Source organism: Mytilus trossulus, chromosome 11 (assembly GCF_036588685.1).
Source record: "Mytilus trossulus isolate FHL-02 chromosome 11, PNRI_Mtr1.1.1.hap1, whole genome shotgun sequence".
NCBI classification, from domain to species: domain Eukaryota; kingdom Metazoa; phylum Mollusca; class Bivalvia; order Mytilida; family Mytilidae; genus Mytilus; species Mytilus trossulus.
In genome coordinates, this window is record NC_086383.1 from 16,612,167 (window position 1) to 16,634,288 (window position 22,122).

Sequence of the window (22,122 nt, forward strand, 5' to 3'; positions counted from 1 at the left end):
ATGGAAAACAATATTTCTCCTTTTTAAAATTGGAGACAAAGGCCATGTAAGCTGTATACATAGTATGATATGAAAAAATAAATTTCACAAATAATCAGAAAAAACATTGCAGTGATACCAAGTTTTAGTATTAAATTGCACAGATTAATTATTAATCACAAGTTCATCAATCTTTAATACAAAGAATTACAAGAATATAATATTGTATAATCGACCCTGTGGTTTTCTAATTACATATAGTCTTGCTAAAAGTTCCAAAATATCAAGTCTACAAACTTAGTGTTCAATAAAAAAACAAACACAAATCAAATGTATCAGCCTCAGATCCAGGGATTTTTTTATAAGGGTACCAGGAGGTTTCAGCCTTAAACATGCCAATTTAAACCCCTTACAAATTGTAAGATTTTAATTATATTCCAGATTCTCATAAAAATGACACTACAATCATTACAATAATGTACATGTACATTCAAAATTAGACACATCTCACAAAGCATGATTTGCCATTTCTAATTTTATATCATAACAAATTAGCTACATGATTTTTAGTTTTCTCATAAATATAATGATACACATACTTTTAAATGTTAAAAGGCATAATTAACAATAATTAAAAAAGATTCAAGCAACCACCCCATACCATTTTCATATTTGTTACCAAAAACACAATATTTTTTCATCAACACTAGCTCCTTAACAATAACAATTTTTTTTTATAGCTAATTCATTAAATTCTAAAATTACACTAGAATGCTATCTTCGTCTTTCTCCTTTCTGTGTTCTTTTCTTTTCGCTTTCTTTTCTGTCTGTCTGTTTTTGTTTCTGGGCTTCTCTGTCCGTTTTATCTTTTTCTTTCTTTTTGTCAGATTCAATCTTAGATTTTTCTCTTTTTTCTTTCTCTAGATTAGCTACACTTTCAGCATTGACGTTTTTCTGTAACAAAGCTTCAGAAGTGTCAAGGATTCATTATGTACAACTGTATTAACATACTAATTTGATAAAATGTTTCAACATGTAAGCTAAGTTGTTTTCAACTTTATTTTTTCTTTATTTTTTTAAATGGTTATACAATACTGAAATTTCAGTACTCAGATTGTCTATAACATGTTCAATTGCTTGAATATTATACATTCATGAACAAATGATGAAACTTTAAAAAAAAAAAAAAAAGGCATTTAAGCCCCTCAACAGCCCAAACCTACAATAATAATATCTCAAGTTTGAGATGTTTCATAAAAAAGATACAACTGTCTTGACTATCTCCACCTGGATCATCTGGTCTGTCATCATCTCTGGTGTCAAGGTTAAGGAGAAAATATTAGGACTGGAAACCAGTACAACTACTTAAAATAAGTGTACATATACAACCTGGGTTGAAAAATATATAGAGTCCTACCAAAATTTGAAATAATAATACTAAACAGTCATATTGTTGCCTCAGTATTCATTGATCAATACTTTGGAGGACTGTTTCAAAATTTATCATGAACTCATTTGAAATCTTACCACATCTCTTTATTTTAAGAAATACATGCTCTCCTCTTTAAATCTGAATTTTTAATAAGTTAAACACAAGACAGCATGCTGACAATAAAAGGATACTCTTCATCTGACACGTGGCCGTATTGTGCTAAAATGGCGGCCTTTCTTTCTTTCTCTTCCTTACTCAGATTTTCTTTAGGTTTAACTGATTCTATTTTTTGGTTTTCTAACATGTTGGATAACTGTTTTGCCAAATTCTCTGAATCTGTAAAAATAACAAATAAGAACATCACAATAACAAAGAGTTATATCATAATTGGTACAATGTATCAGATAATCGTTAAATTTCAGTTTGGTTTAATATTTCAATCAAACTTGTTATGACACAAGGTAACGTAGAGATAATTGTGTAAGAGTATGACATCTTTTTTTCATGTATGTGCAAGTCCTTTTCAATTGTGGAAGACTACATTTTTTTTTTTAAATATATATTACTTATTTTCTTTGGTTGTTTATATTGATTGATTGTTGGTTGCTTTAATAACGTTCAGTGGCAAATATCTTAATCATGTTTAAATGTGTACACATCCTGTTATCATGACTGTTTATTTGTTATCACATAACTAAAATCAGGAAATAATAAAAATATAATGATGTTCAGTAACTTCACTCAACTTGTGTTACAAAATATAATTTTTTGTAGTTCAGTTTTAGTTCAAACATATTTTATTTGTTCAAGTACAAATTGGATAAGACATAAGTCAAACATTAACAGACTCATGAAGTCTTTTCTATTGAAACACTTGTGAACCACATCAATAAATGACATCACCGGAACCATGTGAACATCAGATTCTTGTGACTTTTTGTAATTCTTGATTTATTTTTTTGGTATAAACTGAAGTTTCTATCCTAAAATTATTTTTAGTTATAATCGTGGATTCATTTATATTCATGGTTACCAAATCATGGAAATTAAGCATACCTGTCAACCTATGACGATGAAAATGCAGGTCATGACCTGCATTGAAGAATCAAATCTCAGGTCATAACGCGTACGAACTTTTTCGACCTGAATTTCAGTATTTATGGTACATTTTCTTGTAAAGTATATCAAAGATACCACAACATCAATGCATGTTCACTTGGTTAAGTCATTTTAAATCCTATTAATTATTACTTCATTGCACTTTTAAAGATTTTTATAATTCTGTGTAACAGTCTTATGTTCTTTACTATTTGTATTCATCCAAATAAAGAATTAAAGTTGTTCATAAGTGATTTTTAAATGTTTGAGATTGCTGGCTATGGAGCCTTTAACATACCATTTTTGTCTACTGAAGGAAATTAGACTGTGATAAAATAAAGTAATATAGTTAAAGAAGGTATAAATGTAAAAAAAAAAATTCAACTTTTTTTTAAAAATTGTATAAAGGTATATAAATAATAAAAATTTAGTTTTCAATATCTATAATACTAAAATTACGAGGTCCAATTTGTCAGCCGTCATCACGTAAAAACGACGAATCACAGAATTCAACTTTATATATAACTAATATAGTACAAAGGTGTAGATTAAAAATTACACCACTCCAGGCCCTTTTGTTTTCCACGTAATTAATATTGCCAATAATTAAGAAGTTCAGGGTCGAGTCCGATACCGATACCAATAGTATATTCACCTGTTACCTATTACCTTATCTGTACGTTCCGCATCTGCCAGGCGCACCACCAAACGGTGTATTCAGGATGAATATGCTATATACACTTCAATGTGTTAGAGAGCATGACGTAAAACAACGAATCAAAGAATTCAACTTTTTTATAACTAATATAGGACAATGCTGTTGATTAAAAAATACTCCATTCCAGGACCTTTTGTTTTCCAAATAATTAATATTACCAATAATTGATAAGTTCCAGTTCGACGGGTTCAAACAGAAAGATTTGAAAGCAGAGAAAAAACTGTGTATCTTATAATCGGCATGACTTTATCAGATGACAATACTAATACTAAAATAAGGCTTGCGCATAGTAATATACCTTAATTCAGTTACGCACCAGTAATATCACGGGTGTGTTCTAGTGTATTTGAATTTTATATTTATTAATGATTTAATCTCTTTCACCCATAAAACGTACATATGAGGAATAATTTTGAATGGTGACAAATAAGGGGAAGTAACTCTAGACGTCTATTTGAAATATGTTTACAATTTATTTACGACCTAAAGCTAAGGTAATTGGTGTTAATTAACAGTTTGTTTGACACCAAAGCTGTCAAGTGAAGCCATACACTTAATGGGTCACTTAATTTGACAGTTTGTATAGCTAAATGAACTTCCTGTTCATGGAAGAATTACGAATTTGCCTGTATTTCAAAGGAATATTACTTATGAAATCAATCTCAAAGCTAAGAAAAACGGGTGAAATTGGGTCATTTTCGGAATTCCCGGGTTATTTGAATGACCCGGCGGGTGTCCCGGGTGATCCCTCATAATTGTGAAAATCTCGGGTCACACCCGCAGAATACGGGTCAGTTGACAGGTATGATTAAGAGTGTAAAAAAATGAATGTATTTCTAATTTTTGGAATTTAGTTAAGTTTGATTAAACTTATAAAATGTTACCATATATATAGTTATACATGTAATTACCTGAATCATCTTTTGATGCAGCTAAACCATTTATTTCTTCATATTTATTGTAAACTTCAGCACAAACATCAGAAAAGTTATCTGGCTGCAAAAGAGAAATTGGAAATCATAATACATTGTATATCATCATGATCATAGATTATTGTAATCCTGCTTGATAGGGCTTGTACTCATAAACAAGATAAATTTGAGAATGGAAATGGGGAATGTGTCAAAGAGACAACAACCTGACCAAATAAAAAAACAACAGCAGAAGGTCACCAACATGTCTTCAATGTAGTGAGAAATTCCCGCAAAAGTAAACACATAACAATACGCACATTAAAATTCAGTTCAAGAGAAGTCCGAGTCTGATGTCAGAAGATGTAACCAAAAGGCATGCATGTACATGTAAAACACACAAATACAGTATAAAGGTCTCTTTCATGTCATTACATACATGTACATTTGGCAGCATTTTGTTCAAAGTTATGTTCATGATGTTTGTCTTTCTGAAATTGTTTCCTTTTAACAAATTGTGACTTGGATGGCGAGTTGTCTCATTGGCACTGATACCACATATTGAAATACATTGTATCTGATCATGATATCTAATAATTCAATAATTTAACTGTGACATTTCTAAATATATACAAATGTACATTTAAATGATAGGGGTCAGACCCATAATCTGACAGTCCCATAATCGGACAGTCCTGTAGTCTGACTGTCCTATAATCCGACAGACCGATAGTCCGACAGTCCTTTAATCCGACAGCTCGATAGTCCGACTCACAGTCACTTGTCTCTGAAAAACATGTCTAAAAAGACATGGAACTGATTGTAATTTATTTTTTTTCGCAAAAAAAATCATGTGTCAAATCGATCAGTAAGACGTCTTCATACCTGTGAACTGACCCCTATCTTGTGGGAGTGACCTGAGAAAAATAAATAACCCGGGAATTCTGAAAATGACCCGATTTCACTAGATTCAAAGCCTTCAGACTGATTTCATAAATGATTGCAATGCCGGTAAATTCGTAATTCTCCTTGGACAAGGAATTCAACTAGCTGTGTAAACTCAAATTACCTGACCCATTTCAGTGCATGGCTTCACTTGACAGCTTTGATGTCAAACACACGCACTGTACATATGCTTTATGTCGTTAATAATTGTGTCTTTTACAGATGTTTTAAAATAATAATTTGACTTTCACCTTTCAATATACTCCTTCGCCTTATTTTAAAAAGATTAAATCTAGAAAAAAAAGAATGCAAAAACATATCAGAACAAGAATGTGTCCCAAGTACACGGATGCCCCATCCGCACTATCATTTTCTATGTTCAGTGGACTGTGAAAATAGGGAAAAATATCTAATTTGGCATTAAATCTAGAAATATCCTTAAAGGCTATCATAAAGAACATGTTTCCTAAGTTTCAAATTGATTGGATTTCATCTTCCTCAAAAACTACCTCGACTAACATGACTAAACTTTTAACCAAAACTTTAACTTGAAGCAGGACGGATGAACGAACGGACGGTACGACGAACAGACGAACAGACCAGAAAACATAAAACCATATATGGGACATAATATTATAATACTTTCACCATTTTTCTACCTTAGAACAATTAGCAAATAAAAATAATTGAAAATTACTTTTTTCATCTATAATACATCTTTTACTAATTTAACTTTATTTTTTTTATATATCATACTACATAGAAAGTCAAGGTCAGTAAAAACTTCAACTTGTTAAACATTGGAAATGGACCGTGTATGGACTGTATAGCCAGACAAGGCCGATTAGAACTTCAAATATAAGTAAGAGCATTTTACCGACCGTGCATGGGTTAATGTATAGGCAGTCTAGATCGTCAAAACATCCGTCAGAGACATATAACAGTGTCTTTCCTTCAATATTGTTAATTACATGGTATGTTAGTGACCTAATACGAGATATATGGGGTAAGAGTGAAGATTCCGCGCTTCATACAAAATGTACTTCGGTCAACGCTTTTACACCCTAATGAAGTTACAAAAATGTATTCAATGTATATAGGACGATATCCATACCTTTGCAGCAGAGGATCAACCCCCCCTCCCCTCAGCAGAAGAGCTTCGTGTCGGACCATCGGACTGTCGGATAAATGGACTGTCGGAATATCGGACCGTCGGACTATCGGACTACTGGACTGTCGGAATTTAGGGTTGTCGGATTATAGCTACGCTCCCAAATGATAATAAGACAATGGCATAATGAATGACTGTCGGTTGAAAACTTGAGTTTAACTTGTACATGTTCTACATTTGAATTATTACATCAGTGATCAATTGATTGTTAACCTAGCATTCCAGCAATTAATGACAGTCAAACATAACAAATTTGTTATTGTTATCGTAAAATTTCAAAGTATTTGTAGCCAGTGATTACATGTATGTTTTACCGCACTGCTGGCTAATGCTAACTTTTTGCTCACGCCAGTCACTGTGAAAATACAGGTGCTGCTAGTAAGTCTAAATTAAAGAAGGATGCATTTTATGTAATAATACAACAGCAGCCTGGACGTTTGTGATTGCGCCTGCACAATAAATCATGACAACATTCTATTTTGATAACAATGTATACCCATTGTAGATAAATATTTCACGGTTTTAAGATTTGGTATTTTATTTGCATCTGAAAGGGGGTCTCATTAAATTGTATTTTCCTGTGTCCCGCTTGACTTTATTTCTGTTTTCATGGCACAAGAATGACCTTTTCTTGTCACGCTTACAAAAAATCAGCAATCCCACTTCACGCTTAGACCCTAATACACCTTATCGCTATTAATCAGCCATATATTACTGGATATCACACAGGTTCCTGTAAAATTTTGACGTCATGAAACAAAATATCTAATGCTACAATAGAAAACAAATGGAAAAGTGATTGTTGTATGCGTCAAGCGGCCGGGTCAGCCAGGATCAGCAATAAGGTGTATGAGATCCACCTGAAAGAGATACAACAATCATGACAATGATGTGGGTCTCATTGGGGTCTAAGCATGACACAGGATTGTCGATTTTAAAATTTTTTGTAAGAGTGACACGTGAAAGTCAAATTATTTTGCCGTTTAAACAGGAAATGAAGTCTAGCTGGACACAGGAAATTACAACCAAAAAAAAAAAGAATTGCTGACCTACATAGTGAAAGCCGGATACGGGAATCTGACAAAACAGTAAGCAGGATCCGGGATCAGAACCCCCTTGAATGATGAGAACTGGAGAAACTTGTGTTTATGAAAACATGAACATATGTGTCAAGCGGCACAGCCATTGTAGACACATGTGTGCCTTGGGCAACAAGTCTTATTTGGTTACTGAGCAGGATGATGTTAATTGTGTACATTGTCACATGTTGTACATGTATGTAAACAGGTCAGGAATAACCACCAATTGGTGGATTATACCTCAATTGACGTATAATCCACCAATTGAGGTATAATGGTATAGACCAATTGGTGTATAATGCAAGTTTTTTGTAATTAAATGCTAGTGTGAGATAGGAGCATGATTTTGCAACTTGCAACCTATTTTGTGACCCTTTTTGAGTCCTCCGAAAGTTTCAGTTTTGTCAAAGCCTGCTGCATCTCTTGAGAATGCATGTGTACAACAATTATTTTGTTGAAACATTTGTACTATTGACCATGATTGACTTTTGATAATGAAAGTCAAGTATTTAACAAAGAGCTCCATTCACCTGTGGAGTTGTACTCATGATCACATGACTGCAGACAGTAATGATGTCCATTGACAAGTGATTACAGGTAAATTTGCCAATAAAGAATTGACAAGATAACAATAGAAGAAACTTCAAACACAATTATTGACTAAATGCAATATGTTATGTCACTATACTAAACTAGGAATGTTTGACAAGTTTTCATACCATAATATGGTTTTAAGAAAACAATGCTCCATTTTGGTGGAATAATTTGTTTTGAAAAACAAAGAATTATACACCAATTGGTCTATACCATTATATGTCAATTGGTGGATTATACGTCAATTGAGGTATGGATTATGGTGGTTATTCCTGACCTGGTAAACAAGTGATACTCACAAACACTTCTGATAAAATTTCTGACATTGATTCTTTCTTTTCATCGGAAGGATCGTCTGTATCCAAAATTCCGTTAATGTACATAACAAATACATCAGTATCAATTTCTGGGTCCAGTGATAAGAGTTTGGCACAAAGCCATTCCTCAAAAGGCTGCTGACTTGTTGCCATTTTCCTAGAGCATTTTGGAATAACCGGAAGTCTGTTTTTGTCGGGTTACACTAAAGACCTGAAAGTGGACCTGAAAAGACCTGAAAAGACCTGAAAGTATACGACTAAAATTATTCAAATTGCAACAACTTTTTTATTATTGGATGGACTTTCTTCAAGTTAGAATTTTATCAATTGTTAATAGCCATATTTCATTAAAATTTAATTTTTTTAAATTAAAAACAAAATTTTGATGCCAAAAGTTGGACCTGAAGGGAGAAATGAAAAGACCTGAAGGGACCTGAAAATCTATGGTCGGAATAATTCTAACTTCAATAACTTTTTTAATATACAGTGGATATCTTTCAACTTTTGTTTTTGTGAAACAAAAAGTTCAATATAATGTTAATATAAAAAAAATACATCAAAAATTTCGTTTGGGTGTCAAAACTCGGACCTGAACGTAAATTCAAAAATCTAAATGTGCCTAAAATTCCGCTATTTTTTTTTAAAAGAAAATAATAAACAGAAACGAAAAATATGGTTGTAAACATTTCATGTTCGGTGTCATTTGTTCTCTTTTGGAAAACTGTCTCATTGGGATCACACTACAATTTCTTTCGGTCACCCTTCTTTCTAATTTTTATTGACGGAAGATACTAATATGATACGCAAAACTGATACAAAAAGGACGGGAGATACCTGAGACTACTATAACATAGTAGTGTCAGGAGATACCAAAGAATAATCAAAACTCACATGTCAAAACTCATAAGTCAAAGAGACATGATATACCATAGAAATAAATAATTAAGAAAAAGATTTGGTGTCTTTAAACTATGATAACCCCATCACAATCGTTGTGTGTGTGTCCCAAGTCTGGAACCTGCACTTTGTGACAAATGTCGGACCTGCTGGATGAAAAATAAAGTCCTGAATGAACCTGTGTATATATAGTTAATTCAACATAGCTTATAAAACATTTGCATTTTCATTCAAGAAGAGTCAAAAGCAACTTAAATTGTGATAAACATATTTAATTTTAACGATAATCCAATTATAAAATTAAAGTGAAATGTTTATTTAGATTAATGATCCAATTATCACCTAATATCAATACAAGGTGTAAATTACAACTGGCACACGTTATGTAATTAAAAATTCCAATGGACGAACACACGTCTTTAAATTACATATTTGGTTCATGGGGTAGCAATACTATTATTTTTATTTTATAAATAAAACAGTTTAAGATATATATATTAATGCAGTATAAGAAAGTTGAATTAGTTTGAATTAAATATCACCGGGCAATCTTCTTTTTCTCTTTAGGTTTAGGATTCATCATCAACAAGGTATTTTGTATTCAAATATGTTCCTGTATAAATATAAAGTCATTCTTTCTCTTCAATGGACACTTGTCTAAAATTATAACAAATAGAAAAGACAATGCTGTGCGATTTTAAATACATCTACCCCTATGATCCTGTTATTCATGTCTTTTATTTCCCCGACAAGGTCCGAATTTTGTAGCTCAACCATTATATTTTCGATAAAACTCTTTATCATTTTAATGATAAATTATACCTTTCCTATAACAAAATTCATACTTCAAGGAGATTGATTGAAAACAGTTAAAGATTTTGAATAAATTATACCACAGTCTTTTCAAGCAAATTTATGTTATTTAATTTTCTGTTCAGGTCAGAGTTTTCACACCCCAACGATATTTTTCATATCTTTTTTTTTAATTTTATCATTAAACTGAATTTTTAGTTTCACAAAATCTAAAAATGAAAGATAACCATTCAATAATATTAAAAAAGTTATTGAAGTTAGAATTAGTCCGAACATAGATTTTCAGGTCCCTTCAGGTCCCTTCAGGTCTTTTCATTTCTCCCTTCAGGTCCAACTTTTGGCATCAAAATTTTGTTTTTAATTTTAAAAAAATAAATTTTAATGAAATGTGGATATTGACAATTAATAAAATTCCAACTTGAAGAAATTCCATCCAATAACAAAAAAGTTATTGCAATTTGAATAATTTTAGTTGTATATTTTCAGGTCTTTTCAGGTCTTTTCAGGTCCACTTTCAGGTCTTTAGTGTAACCCGTTTTTGTCTGTTAAATACGTCACTTAAATCAGAGAATCTCGAAAATTACCAATATGGCTGCGCCCATGAAAACATGATATTTTAACACAAATTTAAAAAAAATCAATCTTAACAGGTCTTGTATCTATTTCTGATATATGTTACGAAAAAAATGGAATCTAAGTGTTTGTCCATCCCGTATTTAGGTATAGAATGTCATCTTTTCAAATTCCATGACGTAAATATATTTTGTTTTTTTTTGCTAAATTCACTGGCACTTGTTTCTGTCAATATGGGGATTTACTATCCATACTAGTACAAATATTATATGTCTCTGACCTCATGAAAGACCATTTTTATTTCTATCTTATGCATTGTCTTCTTGAGGGTAGCTTTATATGGTCAGAGATTACGCTGAAATCCAATGGCGGGGTGCAGCCATTGGATATGAGGGTATCAGGATCGTTCCCCCTGATTACATGTTCGCCCTAGGTTTGTTCGCACTGAGTTTGTTCGCCCTGATAGTCTGTTCGCCCTGAGTTCGTTCACCCTATCTTCATTTATGATATGTATATGTTACATTAATAAACGAAATATATATATATATAGTAGCTATATATATTATATCACAGTAGCATGGGTTCGAATCCCTGTGAGGAAAGAACAATAAATTTCGCAAATTTACAGATCTAACATTGTTGGGTTGATGTTTAGACGAGTTGTATATATATTTATTAAAAGTTAAATACAGAATATTTGCCAAATTTATATTAATTAAATAAAATTCTTTCTGCATTGTTACACTTTATTTCATAATTACTATTAATTACTGTTGATAAAATTTTGATTGCTGATAAGGTATCATTTGAAATCTTTGATATCACTGATTGTTCTATGAATGTATGAATTGTCTTTGATGGATTAATAATGTAAATAACATTTTTCTTAAATAAAATACTCAGCTTGGATGGGTAAAAACACTGATGACAAGTGATCAATGTACAACAGTGTGACAACAAACTTAGTTAAATTTGAGGTAGCCTTAATAGTGCCAATTTTTTTGTGCATTATTATAATTTGGGGGGGGGTATTTGACAGGGCTCACACTCACTATTTCTAGTTGATCATATTAATTTATTTAAAGCATAAAAGACAAGGTAAAAGAGCAACGGGCGTATCATGCGCAGCCCTTTATTGGTATTTGTTATACTAATAGTAATTCAATTTAGTGAATGTACAGAAACTTATAACCTAGTCAAAGTAACAGCTAGCTATAAACAACATGATACATGTACATCGTAAATATTCGGCCAAATTGTAGACTGACTTCAACACATTCAATTATATACACACAACGCAACACTTTACTAAAAAATTAAATCTGGGCGAACGGACTCGGGGCGAACAAGTAATAGGGCGAACAGAAACTAGCCCTCTCCATTTGTGTTTGCCTGCATCCCTGGTTTCTTTAAGTTTCATAATATAATATGAGGAAGGCGCTACCTTAAATGCCAGCTTTATAATGTCCTAGATATTGATTGGTTGTTGGTTGTTTAACGTTCAGTGGCAAATATTTCATGCATGTTCAGAACGAATGTCCAAGGCTACAATAACGTTTTGTTTATGTCTAAAATAAAATTCAGATGGAAAATGCTATTTTTCTTGAAAAAAATATTCTGATTTCCAAATTGATGAATAAAAAAGCATAGGACAAAAAAATATTTTGAATCCAGATCTTTGCCAAAAATGATGTTATCTTTCAGATATGCAAATTAAATTTAATTTTTATATATCTAAAAACATAAAAACTTCCCAAACCGCACATGTCAGTCTGTACACAGTATTTTTTAGGTGATAATAAGACTGTATTTGCCAATTTGTTATGATAAACCTTAATAATAGTGTTAAATTTTGACTAAATAATTTTAAATGATAGCGCTGAAGGGCTTCGGTAAAAAACAATCTGACTCGAATAAAAACATTTGTATTTCTGATCATCTTCAGTTTGTGAGTTCTACATCAATATCTGACATGTACTATTAAATTCAGAGTCAGTTTTATGTCATTTCTTGCATATATTTTTTTTGTTACATGTACATAATGTAGCTTACTTTTCAAGTTCTTATATGATAGCAAAAAAAAATTGAGAATGGAAATGGGAAATACAAGCATGTTAAAAAAAAACACATTTGGTTTCAGACAATAACTTGAGTTAAGTAAATGGATTTCCATGAAATTTTACCAGGAGGTTCATACACAACTCAAAAGGAAGATAAGAATTGATTTTGGGGTTATAGTACATTATTGGGGGTATTTTTATTTTTTTATTTTGGGTTTTTCTTCCAAAAATTACCTTATTTACATCAATTATACTCATCTAGGACAGATTTGGCAGGAGATGCACTCAAAATATGGTGTTTTAAACATTTTATCTGTAGTCTGTGCATTTTTCCTATGATGTACATGTACTTCTTGATAATGTTGATGTGAGTATCATGATAAAGAAAATATATTTGGTAACCGTAAGTATATATTCACAATTGACATGCACCAGAGCGAGAAAAGGATCTTCTTTCCCTTTAATTCCAAAAATTGCACATGATTTTTTTTCTCTCACAGAAACACATGAATTATTTGGTAAATAAAACATTTGTCAATGTTTGAAAGTTTCAGTAATAAAAATTCAGTTTAGCTTGTTTGAATGTTTCACTGATTGTGTGAAAATTTTAACAGCAATGTACAAAACACTTGAATAAATTGCATTATCTGCAAAATTATTGATAACTTTCCTAACAATAAATTCTCAAGGACATAAAACTAACACATTGTCCATGCTATTCTGATCTGAGTTTTATACATACATATACTGGCATGGCTGTGCTGTTTCAAGTTGTCTTCTTTTTCTGTTTCCTAAGAAGTATTTGTTTAACCTGTTCAGTCACTATAAAGTGTTACAATTCTTATTTAGACACAACACATAAATAGTGACCAAAAAGGTTCTGCTTTCACACGAGAGGAGCTAGAAAAAAAATAAATGTACACATTTTCAATAGTTAGTAGGACTTACTATCATATGGAATTAAGGAGATATGTACATGTAGTTCGAGACTTCTGCTGAATAGAAATATGTGGGTCTACCTGTGCCTGTTTTCAAATTAGTCCATATTGAAGTTTAAAGGATCCAAAATTAAAATATGTTTGATTTCAACTGACATAAAAAAAAAATTGGTGTTATTTATATGCTCAATATACATCTGCGGTCATATCAGGCTGTGCATGGCAAAGCATTTTATTGCATTTAGGTTTGTACTTTTTTTTTTGGTCATGAAAATAAATTTGCTAACATGAGAATACCCTAATTTTACCTAAATTGTCATTTTTTTTTACCAATTTTTTTTTATGTACAAATGTACCAGACAAAAGTTTATTCTGTGCTTATTTCGTAGACTTCCCTTGTTTACAATAGAGTTATACCAATTTAATTTTGAGTCCATGTAGAGTCATTGAAAAATTAGTTTGAAATAACATCTAAACAATCCATGATCCTGTAATGAGACCAGTACCCAAATTCCATACATCTTTACATGTATGGTTAATTTCAAATCCTTTAAACTGGGATATAAAAAGAGATTTTGTTTTATTTCATGCTGTAACTATTATTTTTGGAAGAAAAGGATGTTCATGGTAACACATTTAATTTGCTCATTTTATTGGAACCCAATTGAACCTTTCCATAGATTCACCTGATAGTTACCTGTCCATTTAAACTTTTTGCAGTTCTATTGTCCCATTGTGTTCAGACTGATATTAGTGTAACGGTGGTCACTTTGTTTACTTGTCTCTTCTATCTATTTTGGGAAATTGGTTAACTTTAGTATTACTTATAGTTCCGTAACTCTTTCTCCCGAGACCGGCAATGTAATTTATTCTTGTCGGGACTTCCTGTTCTTGCTTGTGCCCGACTGGGCTCTTTGTCCCTAGTAACTATAAGTATGACGGTTCGGGGCAGTCTACACTTAGGATTTGAAATGAGCAGACGCTCATACTTTGTCTTTGGCTTGTAAATTATGGAACCTTTATTAATACAAGTAGACCAGCCACCACCAAGTATTCTTATATATTATAAATATGTAATCCTATGTTCAACCATAATGTATGTCTTTAAAATAAACATCTTGTTTATATTTACGTAGTTTTAGATACTTTGTCCAATATCCCAGAACTTGGGTAGACAACGGGAAAACGAAGCCAGTGGAAACTTCCACTCCCGTTACACTAGTTTGTAAACCACCGATATGTGTCCATGTATCCCCAAAATAGAAGTAATTGTTTTCTAAGTGGCTTTAAACCTGTAAGAAAAATCATGGATTAATACATGTATATGATCAGAATTAACTACTTGTGTAATTAATGGTCCAAATATTGAATAGAAGACATAATGATTTTAGTTCTTAAGCTGTTGAGTGAAATCTTTCTAGTTATACATGTATATATCTTTACAAACCAACATACATGTACATGCAAACAATGAACACTCATTTAAGTTGGACCCAGGAAAACAATAACATGGTTATATAGATATAGGAAGATGTGGTGTGAGTGCCAATGAGACAACTCTCCATCCAAGTAACAATTTAAAAATTAAACCATAAATTATAGGTTAAAGTACGGCCTTCAACACGGAGCCTCACACCGAACAACAAGCTATAAAGGGCCCCAAAATTATACATGTATATTTTTACATGATTGATTTAACTACGAAAAAAAAATCTCCTCCGGCTCCTGAATACTGTACCCTTATTAATACAGTTCATATGACATTTTGACAAGAGGAATAACTCTAAACAACAATGATTTGAAGTTAACCATATAAAATTTGTAACAACAATGTGTATGATATAGTAAAATTTCATGACATCAAAATGTAATTTCTTCTATTAGTATTATGTATTTTTTCAGTAATAAAATGTAGCTGTAATCTAAAATAAAACAACAACAAATTACAATGATGGTGACCATGGTGACAAGATACCTGAAGATAAAACTACAGTTTTGTAAACAATTTCAAACATGGAATCATCTAAGAAAACAGTATACTACCAAATCAGGAGACATTGTATTTGTCTCCCTTTCCAATGACATTTTTATGAATCTAGCTTTTGAAGATTGGCTGTATGAGAATGAAAACGTGAAGGACAAATCCATTTTGCTGATGTGGAAAAATAAACCTACTGTTGTAATTGGACGTCATCAGAATCCTTATCTAGAATGTGACGTATGGAAAATGGCTAAAAATAACTTAAGTCTTGCTCGACGTAAAAGTGGGGGAGGAGCAGTATATCATGATGAAGGAAACATAAATTGCTCTTTTATTAAAGACAGATCTTTATACAACAGGTACAGCAATCTTGACCTTGTTGTAAAAGCCTTGTCATCCAATTGGAATGTAGACCTTAGTATAAATACTAGGGAGGATATATTGTTGGATGGGTTTTATAAGGTGAGAAAAATAAAGCAGAAGGAGAATAAATCACAACCAAAAAAACTTTTGATTTTGAATCCTTTAAGGAGTCAGTTATTAAATGTACTAAAACTAATTAGGTCACACCTCTCTCAGACTGAAGAAAAGAAAAACCTGAGGAAAGACATAGCTATACTATATTCAGCTAGAATCACCAACATTTATGGTCAGTGAATTTTTTATACATCAATAACGTTGTCAAAATTCATGGAAAAATTATGAATCTTAGACAGACTTCTGTAAGCTTCTACATGATTTAAAGACCACTATGTTCAAATGTTCGGAACCAGATTTATTTCTCTTTTTCATTTGCTGTATTTCATCTATTAGAATAGTAAATGTTAAGATACAGCATGTACAGCATTTTGTTCATTTAAAGTATTTTTGTCAACAACAATTTTTTCATCCTTTATGGAATTTTATAAAAATGATGATAATAGCAGCTCTCCAAAGATACAAAGAAAACACTTCTATTGGAGTTATATTATTCTAGCATGTCTAGTGCATGTAGTGTGTGCAAGACAAAACATATTTAAAGCATAACATATGAAATGTTTGACAGCATAAAATAAATATGTATTCAAATATAAACCCTAAAAATATTTTGATGCTTTCAATCATTTTTTGAATTTTTTTATTGATGGTCTTTTTAACAGAAATCAGCTTGCTGTATATCGACTGTACCATTTGATGTGCTTTACAAGTTATGTTTTAATTTACATTCATATTTATATTTTCAGGTCTCAGGAACAGCTTCTAAACTTGGAAGGAACACAACCTATCACCATTTCACACTAATATTTGATGTGGATAAAGATAAATTGTTTGAATATTTGGACAGCCCAATGTCAACGGTAACGCTGTGGTTAAAAAATAAAGTTGACTGACAAAAATGACAGTTATTACAGCCATCATAGCCATAAAAAATAGGGGAGATAATCAGATGGAGGTCATGTGGGAACAGTATGAAAGTACACGAAATCTATGCATGTTTTCATACAACTGTTTTGATTTTTTTTTAATGATCATTGCCTTCTGAATGGGGACATATGATTAAAACACCCCCACCTTTTTACTGGGATGGAACACTCCTTTTAAAAATGGCTAGATCTGCCCGGGCTGTGTTACAATGATGTTTTCAACATACTTTTCAAACCAGTTTTACTTTCATTATGAAAATCTGCCCCTATTCAAAATTGCTACATAAAGAGTAGTGCTAATCAACTTAAGAAAACAACATAAGGAATACGAAAAAATATGGTTAAGGTGGTAACTAACACTACAGGGAGATAACTCTGTAAAATCAGCTAAACGTTTTAATTACGTTGTGTTTTTAAGGAAATATTAAGCTTCTCAATGATCAGAATGAGTGTTTGTCAATCTGCTTTATAACCAGTGTATTTTTTCTGATAAATAGGTTGGTTTAATTTTTTTTGAAATTTTATATTTTTGCCAAAGGGTCAAAGTAAACACTTTTTCAAACTTTTATGGAAATTAAATGAGCCAAATAAATTTCAGTCAAGGTTTTGGGTACCACCTTTTTAGCTCACCTGGTCCGTCGTCGTTAACTTTCACAAAAATCTTCTCCTCTGAAACTACTGGGCCAAATTAAACTAAACTTGGCCACAATCATCATTTGGGTATCTTGTTTAAAAAAATGTGTGGCATGACCCGTCAAACCAACCAAGATGGCCGCCATGGCTAAAAATAAAACATAGGGGTAAAATGCAGTTTTTGTCTTATAACTCAAAAACCAAAGCATTTAGAGCAAATCTGACACATGTCAAATTGTTCATCAGGTCAAGATCTATCTGCCCTGAAATTTTCAGATGAATCGGACAACCCGTTATTGGGTTACTGCCCCTGAATTGATAATTTTAAGGGAATTTTATCCGTTTTCGCTTATTATCTTGAATATGATTATAGATAGAGATAAATTGTAAACAGCAATAATGTTCAGCAAAGTAAGATTTATAAATAAGTCAACATGACTGAAATGGTTAATTGACCCCCTTAGGAGTTATTGTCTTTTATAGTCAATTTTTAACGATTTTCATAAAATTTGTAAATTTTTACGAACATTTTCCACTGAAACTACCAGGCCAAGTTCATTTTAGATAGAGATAATTGTAGCAAAAAGAATGTTCAGTAAAGTAAGATCTTCAAACACATCACCATCACCAAAACATAATTTTGTCATGAATCCATCTGCTTCCTTTGTTTGATATTCACATAGACCAAGGTGAGCGACACAGGCTCTTTAAAGCCTCTAGTTTCTTGAAATTCCTGTTATTCCAAAAGTAAAATGATGGATTTGCATTATCCTGAAATGAATTATGTCAACATAGCAATGATTTGATCACTCATTGAAAAAGTTGTTGTTCCGTTTGTATTAGTAGTCTACATTCTGTTAATGTTTTCATCCGAAATGGTTTGTTTATACATTATTTTATAGGTAGGAGTTCATAGCCGAGCTACTCAGAGCTTGAAGTCACGAGTTAAGAATCTATCTGACAGTATACCTGGTGTTACCTATGATTCTCTGGTTGATGTGATAGGTCAGCAGTTCTTACAGGGAAAGAAAAATGTAATTATTGTAGAAATTACTTGATTTATCAGATTTGGTAATTCAGGCCACTGCTGGTGGAGATTTATTTCCTCGAGGGTATCACCACTTTTTGTGCTGACATGAATTATCATTGATATGGTTATATTTATAAATTAACTGTTTACAAAATTTTGATTTTTTGAAATACCAAGGCTTTTCTACCTCAGGCATAGATTACCGTAGCTGGGTTAGGCAAAACTTTTATGAATTTTGGTCCTCAATGCTCTTCAACTTGGTACTATATTTGGCCTTTTTAACTTTTTTGGATTCAAGCGTCACTGACGTCACTTTTGTAGACGAAACTTGCGCCTGGTGTATATCGTCGCTGTTATGCAAAAACCTCGTATCTAAGGTTTTCATAATTTTACACCAGGCAATAAAAACTGATTTTTTTTTTATCGATTATTTAGAATTAAATATTTATGTTCCAATGTATGCAAAAATATCTGATCTTCTAACCAATCAATTACCAAGGCGAGCAAAAATTTCTGCACCTATATTGTATTTTCAAAGCTTTTCATTATTTCTAAGCTATACATATTATATTAGACAAAAAATTGACAAAACTGTACCTGTTATAATCTCAGCTGCTAGTGCCATCTTTTTTTTCTTTTGAGATATGATATTTTCGCACAACAAAATGTCTCACCAATCCGACTACACTTTTTTTGTCACTTGTCAGAATTCAGGTTAATGATTGGTTAGAAGATCAGATATTTTCGCATTCAGTGGAACATACATATTTAATTCTTAATAATCGATAAAAAGATTTCCGCAAAAAATTGAGATACGAGGTTTTTGCATAACAGCGGCAATATACAAAATTTAGTACTGGTATCTATGATGAGTTTATTTAGGCCTTAAATATAATTGATTGATTGTTGGTGTTTAATGCAACTTTCACTTTTCTTGGTCGTATAGCATGGCAGCCAATTTTTACTTGTAGAAGAAGCCAGAGTACCTTTTAGGAATCACAAATGTATGGCAGGAAAACAGTCAATTTTATTTAATTAAGATAAGATTGAAACACACCTTGCCATACATAGGGTTTAAACTTACAAATTCCGTATTGATAGGCTAATGATAACTTTAGATAAACTACTTAGACAACTTGACCATTGAGGTCTGAAATACAATGAAGGAGATATAGGGTACATATCACTGTGACAGCAAACCATTAGGATACCAACGAAATCTAGAGGACAGCATTATGTTTTTCAGATGTTGTACAATGTTTCAAGCTCATACTATGATCTTGATGTGTTGGTTTACTGAAATAACCTCAGTTAGAAACATTTCTTAACACATGGATTCATTCATTTTTAATGGTTACCATTTTGTTTTAATTGAAGAAATTTTTATTTTTGTGTATTTTTGATATATGCAGGTTTTGAGAACATCTGCATAAATGCATATAGAAATTTTTCACTACATTGAACATTTAAATTTGTGGTCAACTTTGAAATAAATGAGCAATTTTAGGAGCATCATTTTGCAGTGCCAGCTTTCTACTTTGTTATAAGCATTATCATGACAAATTTATGAGATGAACTTTAAAAGGGGAGATAACCAATGATCTGATTTTCTTTTCAGATTGACAATTTTCAGTTTATAAATCCATCAGAAGCACAGTTTCCAGGTTTACAGAAGATTTACGATGAACTTTGTGATTGGGAATGGATTTATGGACGAACTCCAAATTTTTCACTGACTAGACATTTTGCTAAAAATCTAGAATACTATATTGAACATCAAATTACTGTAAATGTCAGCATTGAAAAAGGACGGATATCAAAAATTGACATAGAAACTAATTTTAATGAGACATACTTAAAAATGAGGCCATTGATACAAGAACATATAATAGGGACTAGATTTTGGTTGAATGATTTACAAATGAGTTTAAATATGATTAATCAGGAGTCAAGACATTTTGGAGAGGTTGAATTGCATTCTTGGGTTGTTAACTGTTTATCTAAAGTTTTATGTGTGTGATATAATAGATCAAATCATCAATGTTAATCAAGACATTTTCAAAAAATGTAATTAAATCCTTTTATTTTTTATTTTTTTAATGCTATTTATGCATAATATAGATAGGTATGTTTCAAAAATGTGATAATATCGTTTTCATAATATTAATCTTGGTATTAGATTGACTTGTTTTGCATTTTTTTCATGTATTGTTTGTTTCTTGTGTATATTTGTTTTGTAGTTTAACTATTCAGGGTTTTACTTTTTTGCAATAAAAGTTAAAGCTAACACCTTGGTAATTATACAATCATATATATTGCTAGATTCTTGCCTCATAAAGACATAAGAAATAAACAGGTTTTTTTCCTTCGTTGTCTTGGACCATTTTAACAGCAAACTTGAAAATCAGTTCTGAAACAGTAATGATAGTAAAAATGAGTGTTAAAATTTAAATTATATTTTTTAAATGTTCAATAAACAGATTTTTTTTTTACTTCCTTTGTTTTTGATTTGGATTTTTCAAATCTTAATTTGTCTGTCAGTAGAAAACTTTATCCATGTATTCAGTTTATATGTAACATTTCAATACAATCAGCCAAAACTTTTTTTTTTATGTCTTTCTTACTGAGAGTATTTTGTTCATTAGATCTTAAAACTTGTACTGAGAACTATTCTATTAAGTATAATCAGAGAGCATGCAGCCTGAACAAAAATTACAAAAGGAGACAACATACAGTCTTCAAAAAAATAACCCCAGGTATCTCTACAATATGATGCTATAGGAAATAAGGAGATATGGTATGATTGCCAATTAGGCAAATTATGAGGCAACACATTCTTAACAGTCTTAAATCCCCAAAATAGCAAAAAAAATACTATGTTATGAAATGCAAGAATTAACTTTGCTTGCACACATTTTTCTGAAACTAGTCACAAGGCCTTGCTAGAATTAATTGCATACTTGCCAACTTTTAAAAATGGCAATGGGGGTTTGGGTGCAAGATGGCTGTCATAGTCCTAAAAACCTTCAAAAAGGCCTTCAAATACATTTAAATGTTGTTTTTTGGCCTCTTCATACTGTTATAAGCCTCATGTCATTGTGAAATTAATTGTTTTGTTTAAAATTGTGGACAAAATGTCTCTTTTAAAATTTCAATTTGGGAGCCTCCATGGGGGAAATCCCCCGCAAATAGTGACAGTTGGCAGGTATGTAATTGTAGGAAACACTTTAAATTGTCATGATTGTAACTTTGGATGTTTCCCGAGTTATGAGACTTTATTTCTAAAAGAATGAATTTTTGTCATAAATTAAATCACAGAGTCCAACTATATGTATTGCACACTTACTTAGGTATGATTAGATTGATTTACTTGAAACTTTACACTTTTGTTGAAAATGGATAAAAGGAAGCTCCCTTTTGATTTTCAAGTTTGTCATTTCTAGAGTAAACTTAATTTCAGATTTCTGAAGGACAATGTTCACATTTGGTTTAATATTTATTCAAATTTATCAAAATATTTGAAAATGGCTGTTAAATTAATCTTAAATTG

At 31.5% G+C, this 22,122-nt stretch overlaps 2 protein-coding genes across 3 annotated transcripts; one reads left to right on the forward strand and one right to left on the reverse strand.

Moving 5' to 3' along the window:
• Positions 1-13: 13 nt before the first annotated feature.
• Positions 14-8,433, reverse strand: LOC134690790 (coiled-coil domain-containing protein 43-like). The gene is made up of 5 exons (XM_063550837.1): positions 8,227-8,433; positions 4,139-4,223; positions 1,603-1,747; positions 1,246-1,292; positions 14-944 (listed from the first exon to the last, which is right to left on the reverse strand). The coding sequence occupies exons 1-5, from the start codon at positions 8,395-8,397 to the stop codon at positions 754-756; spliced, it is 639 nt and encodes a 212-aa protein (XP_063406907.1). The 5' UTR covers positions 8,398-8,433; the 3' UTR covers positions 14-753.
• Positions 8,434-10,526: 2,093 nt separating this feature from the next.
• LOC134690791 (lipoyl amidotransferase LIPT1, mitochondrial-like) lies at positions 10,527-21,102 on the forward strand. Of its 2 annotated transcripts, none has more exons than XM_063550838.1 (5): positions 10,527-10,674; positions 15,428-15,968; positions 16,730-16,843; positions 18,445-18,576; positions 20,191-21,102. In XM_063550838.1, exons 2-5 carry the CDS (start codon positions 15,474-15,476, stop codon positions 20,590-20,592), a joined length of 1,143 nt encoding a protein of 380 aa, XP_063406908.1. In that variant the 5' UTR covers positions 10,527-10,674; positions 15,428-15,473; the 3' UTR covers positions 20,593-21,102. The 2 variants fall into 2 exon arrangements, with proteins under 2 accessions (XP_063406908.1, XP_063406909.1); XM_063550839.1 differs by having other exon boundaries at positions 10,529-10,604.
• Positions 21,103-22,122: the final 1,020 nt, after the last annotated feature.

Coding starts and splice junctions, on each gene's coding strand:
- LOC134690790 (XM_063550837.1), bottom strand. CDS start 8,397: ATGGCAACAAGTCAGCAGCCTTTTGAGGAATGGCTTTGTGCCAAACTC. Junction 4,224..8,226: donor AAATTTTATCAGAAGTGTTT/GTGAGTATCACT, acceptor TCTCTTTTGCAG/CCAGATAACTTTTCTGATGT. Junction 945..1,245: donor TGGAGATAGTCAAGACAGTT/GTATCTTTTTTA, acceptor ACACTTCTGAAG/CTTTGTTACAGAAAAACGTC.
- LOC134690791 (XM_063550838.1), top strand. CDS start 15,474: ATGATGGTGACCATGGTGACAAGATACCTGAAGATAAAACTACAGTTT. Junction 16,844..18,444: donor TGGACAGCCCAATGTCAACG/GTAACGCTGTGG, acceptor ATTATTTTATAG/GTAGGAGTTCATAGCCGAGC. Junction 18,577..20,190: donor TCTTACAGGGAAAGAAAAAT/GTAATTATTGTA, acceptor TTTTCTTTTCAG/ATTGACAATTTTCAGTTTAT.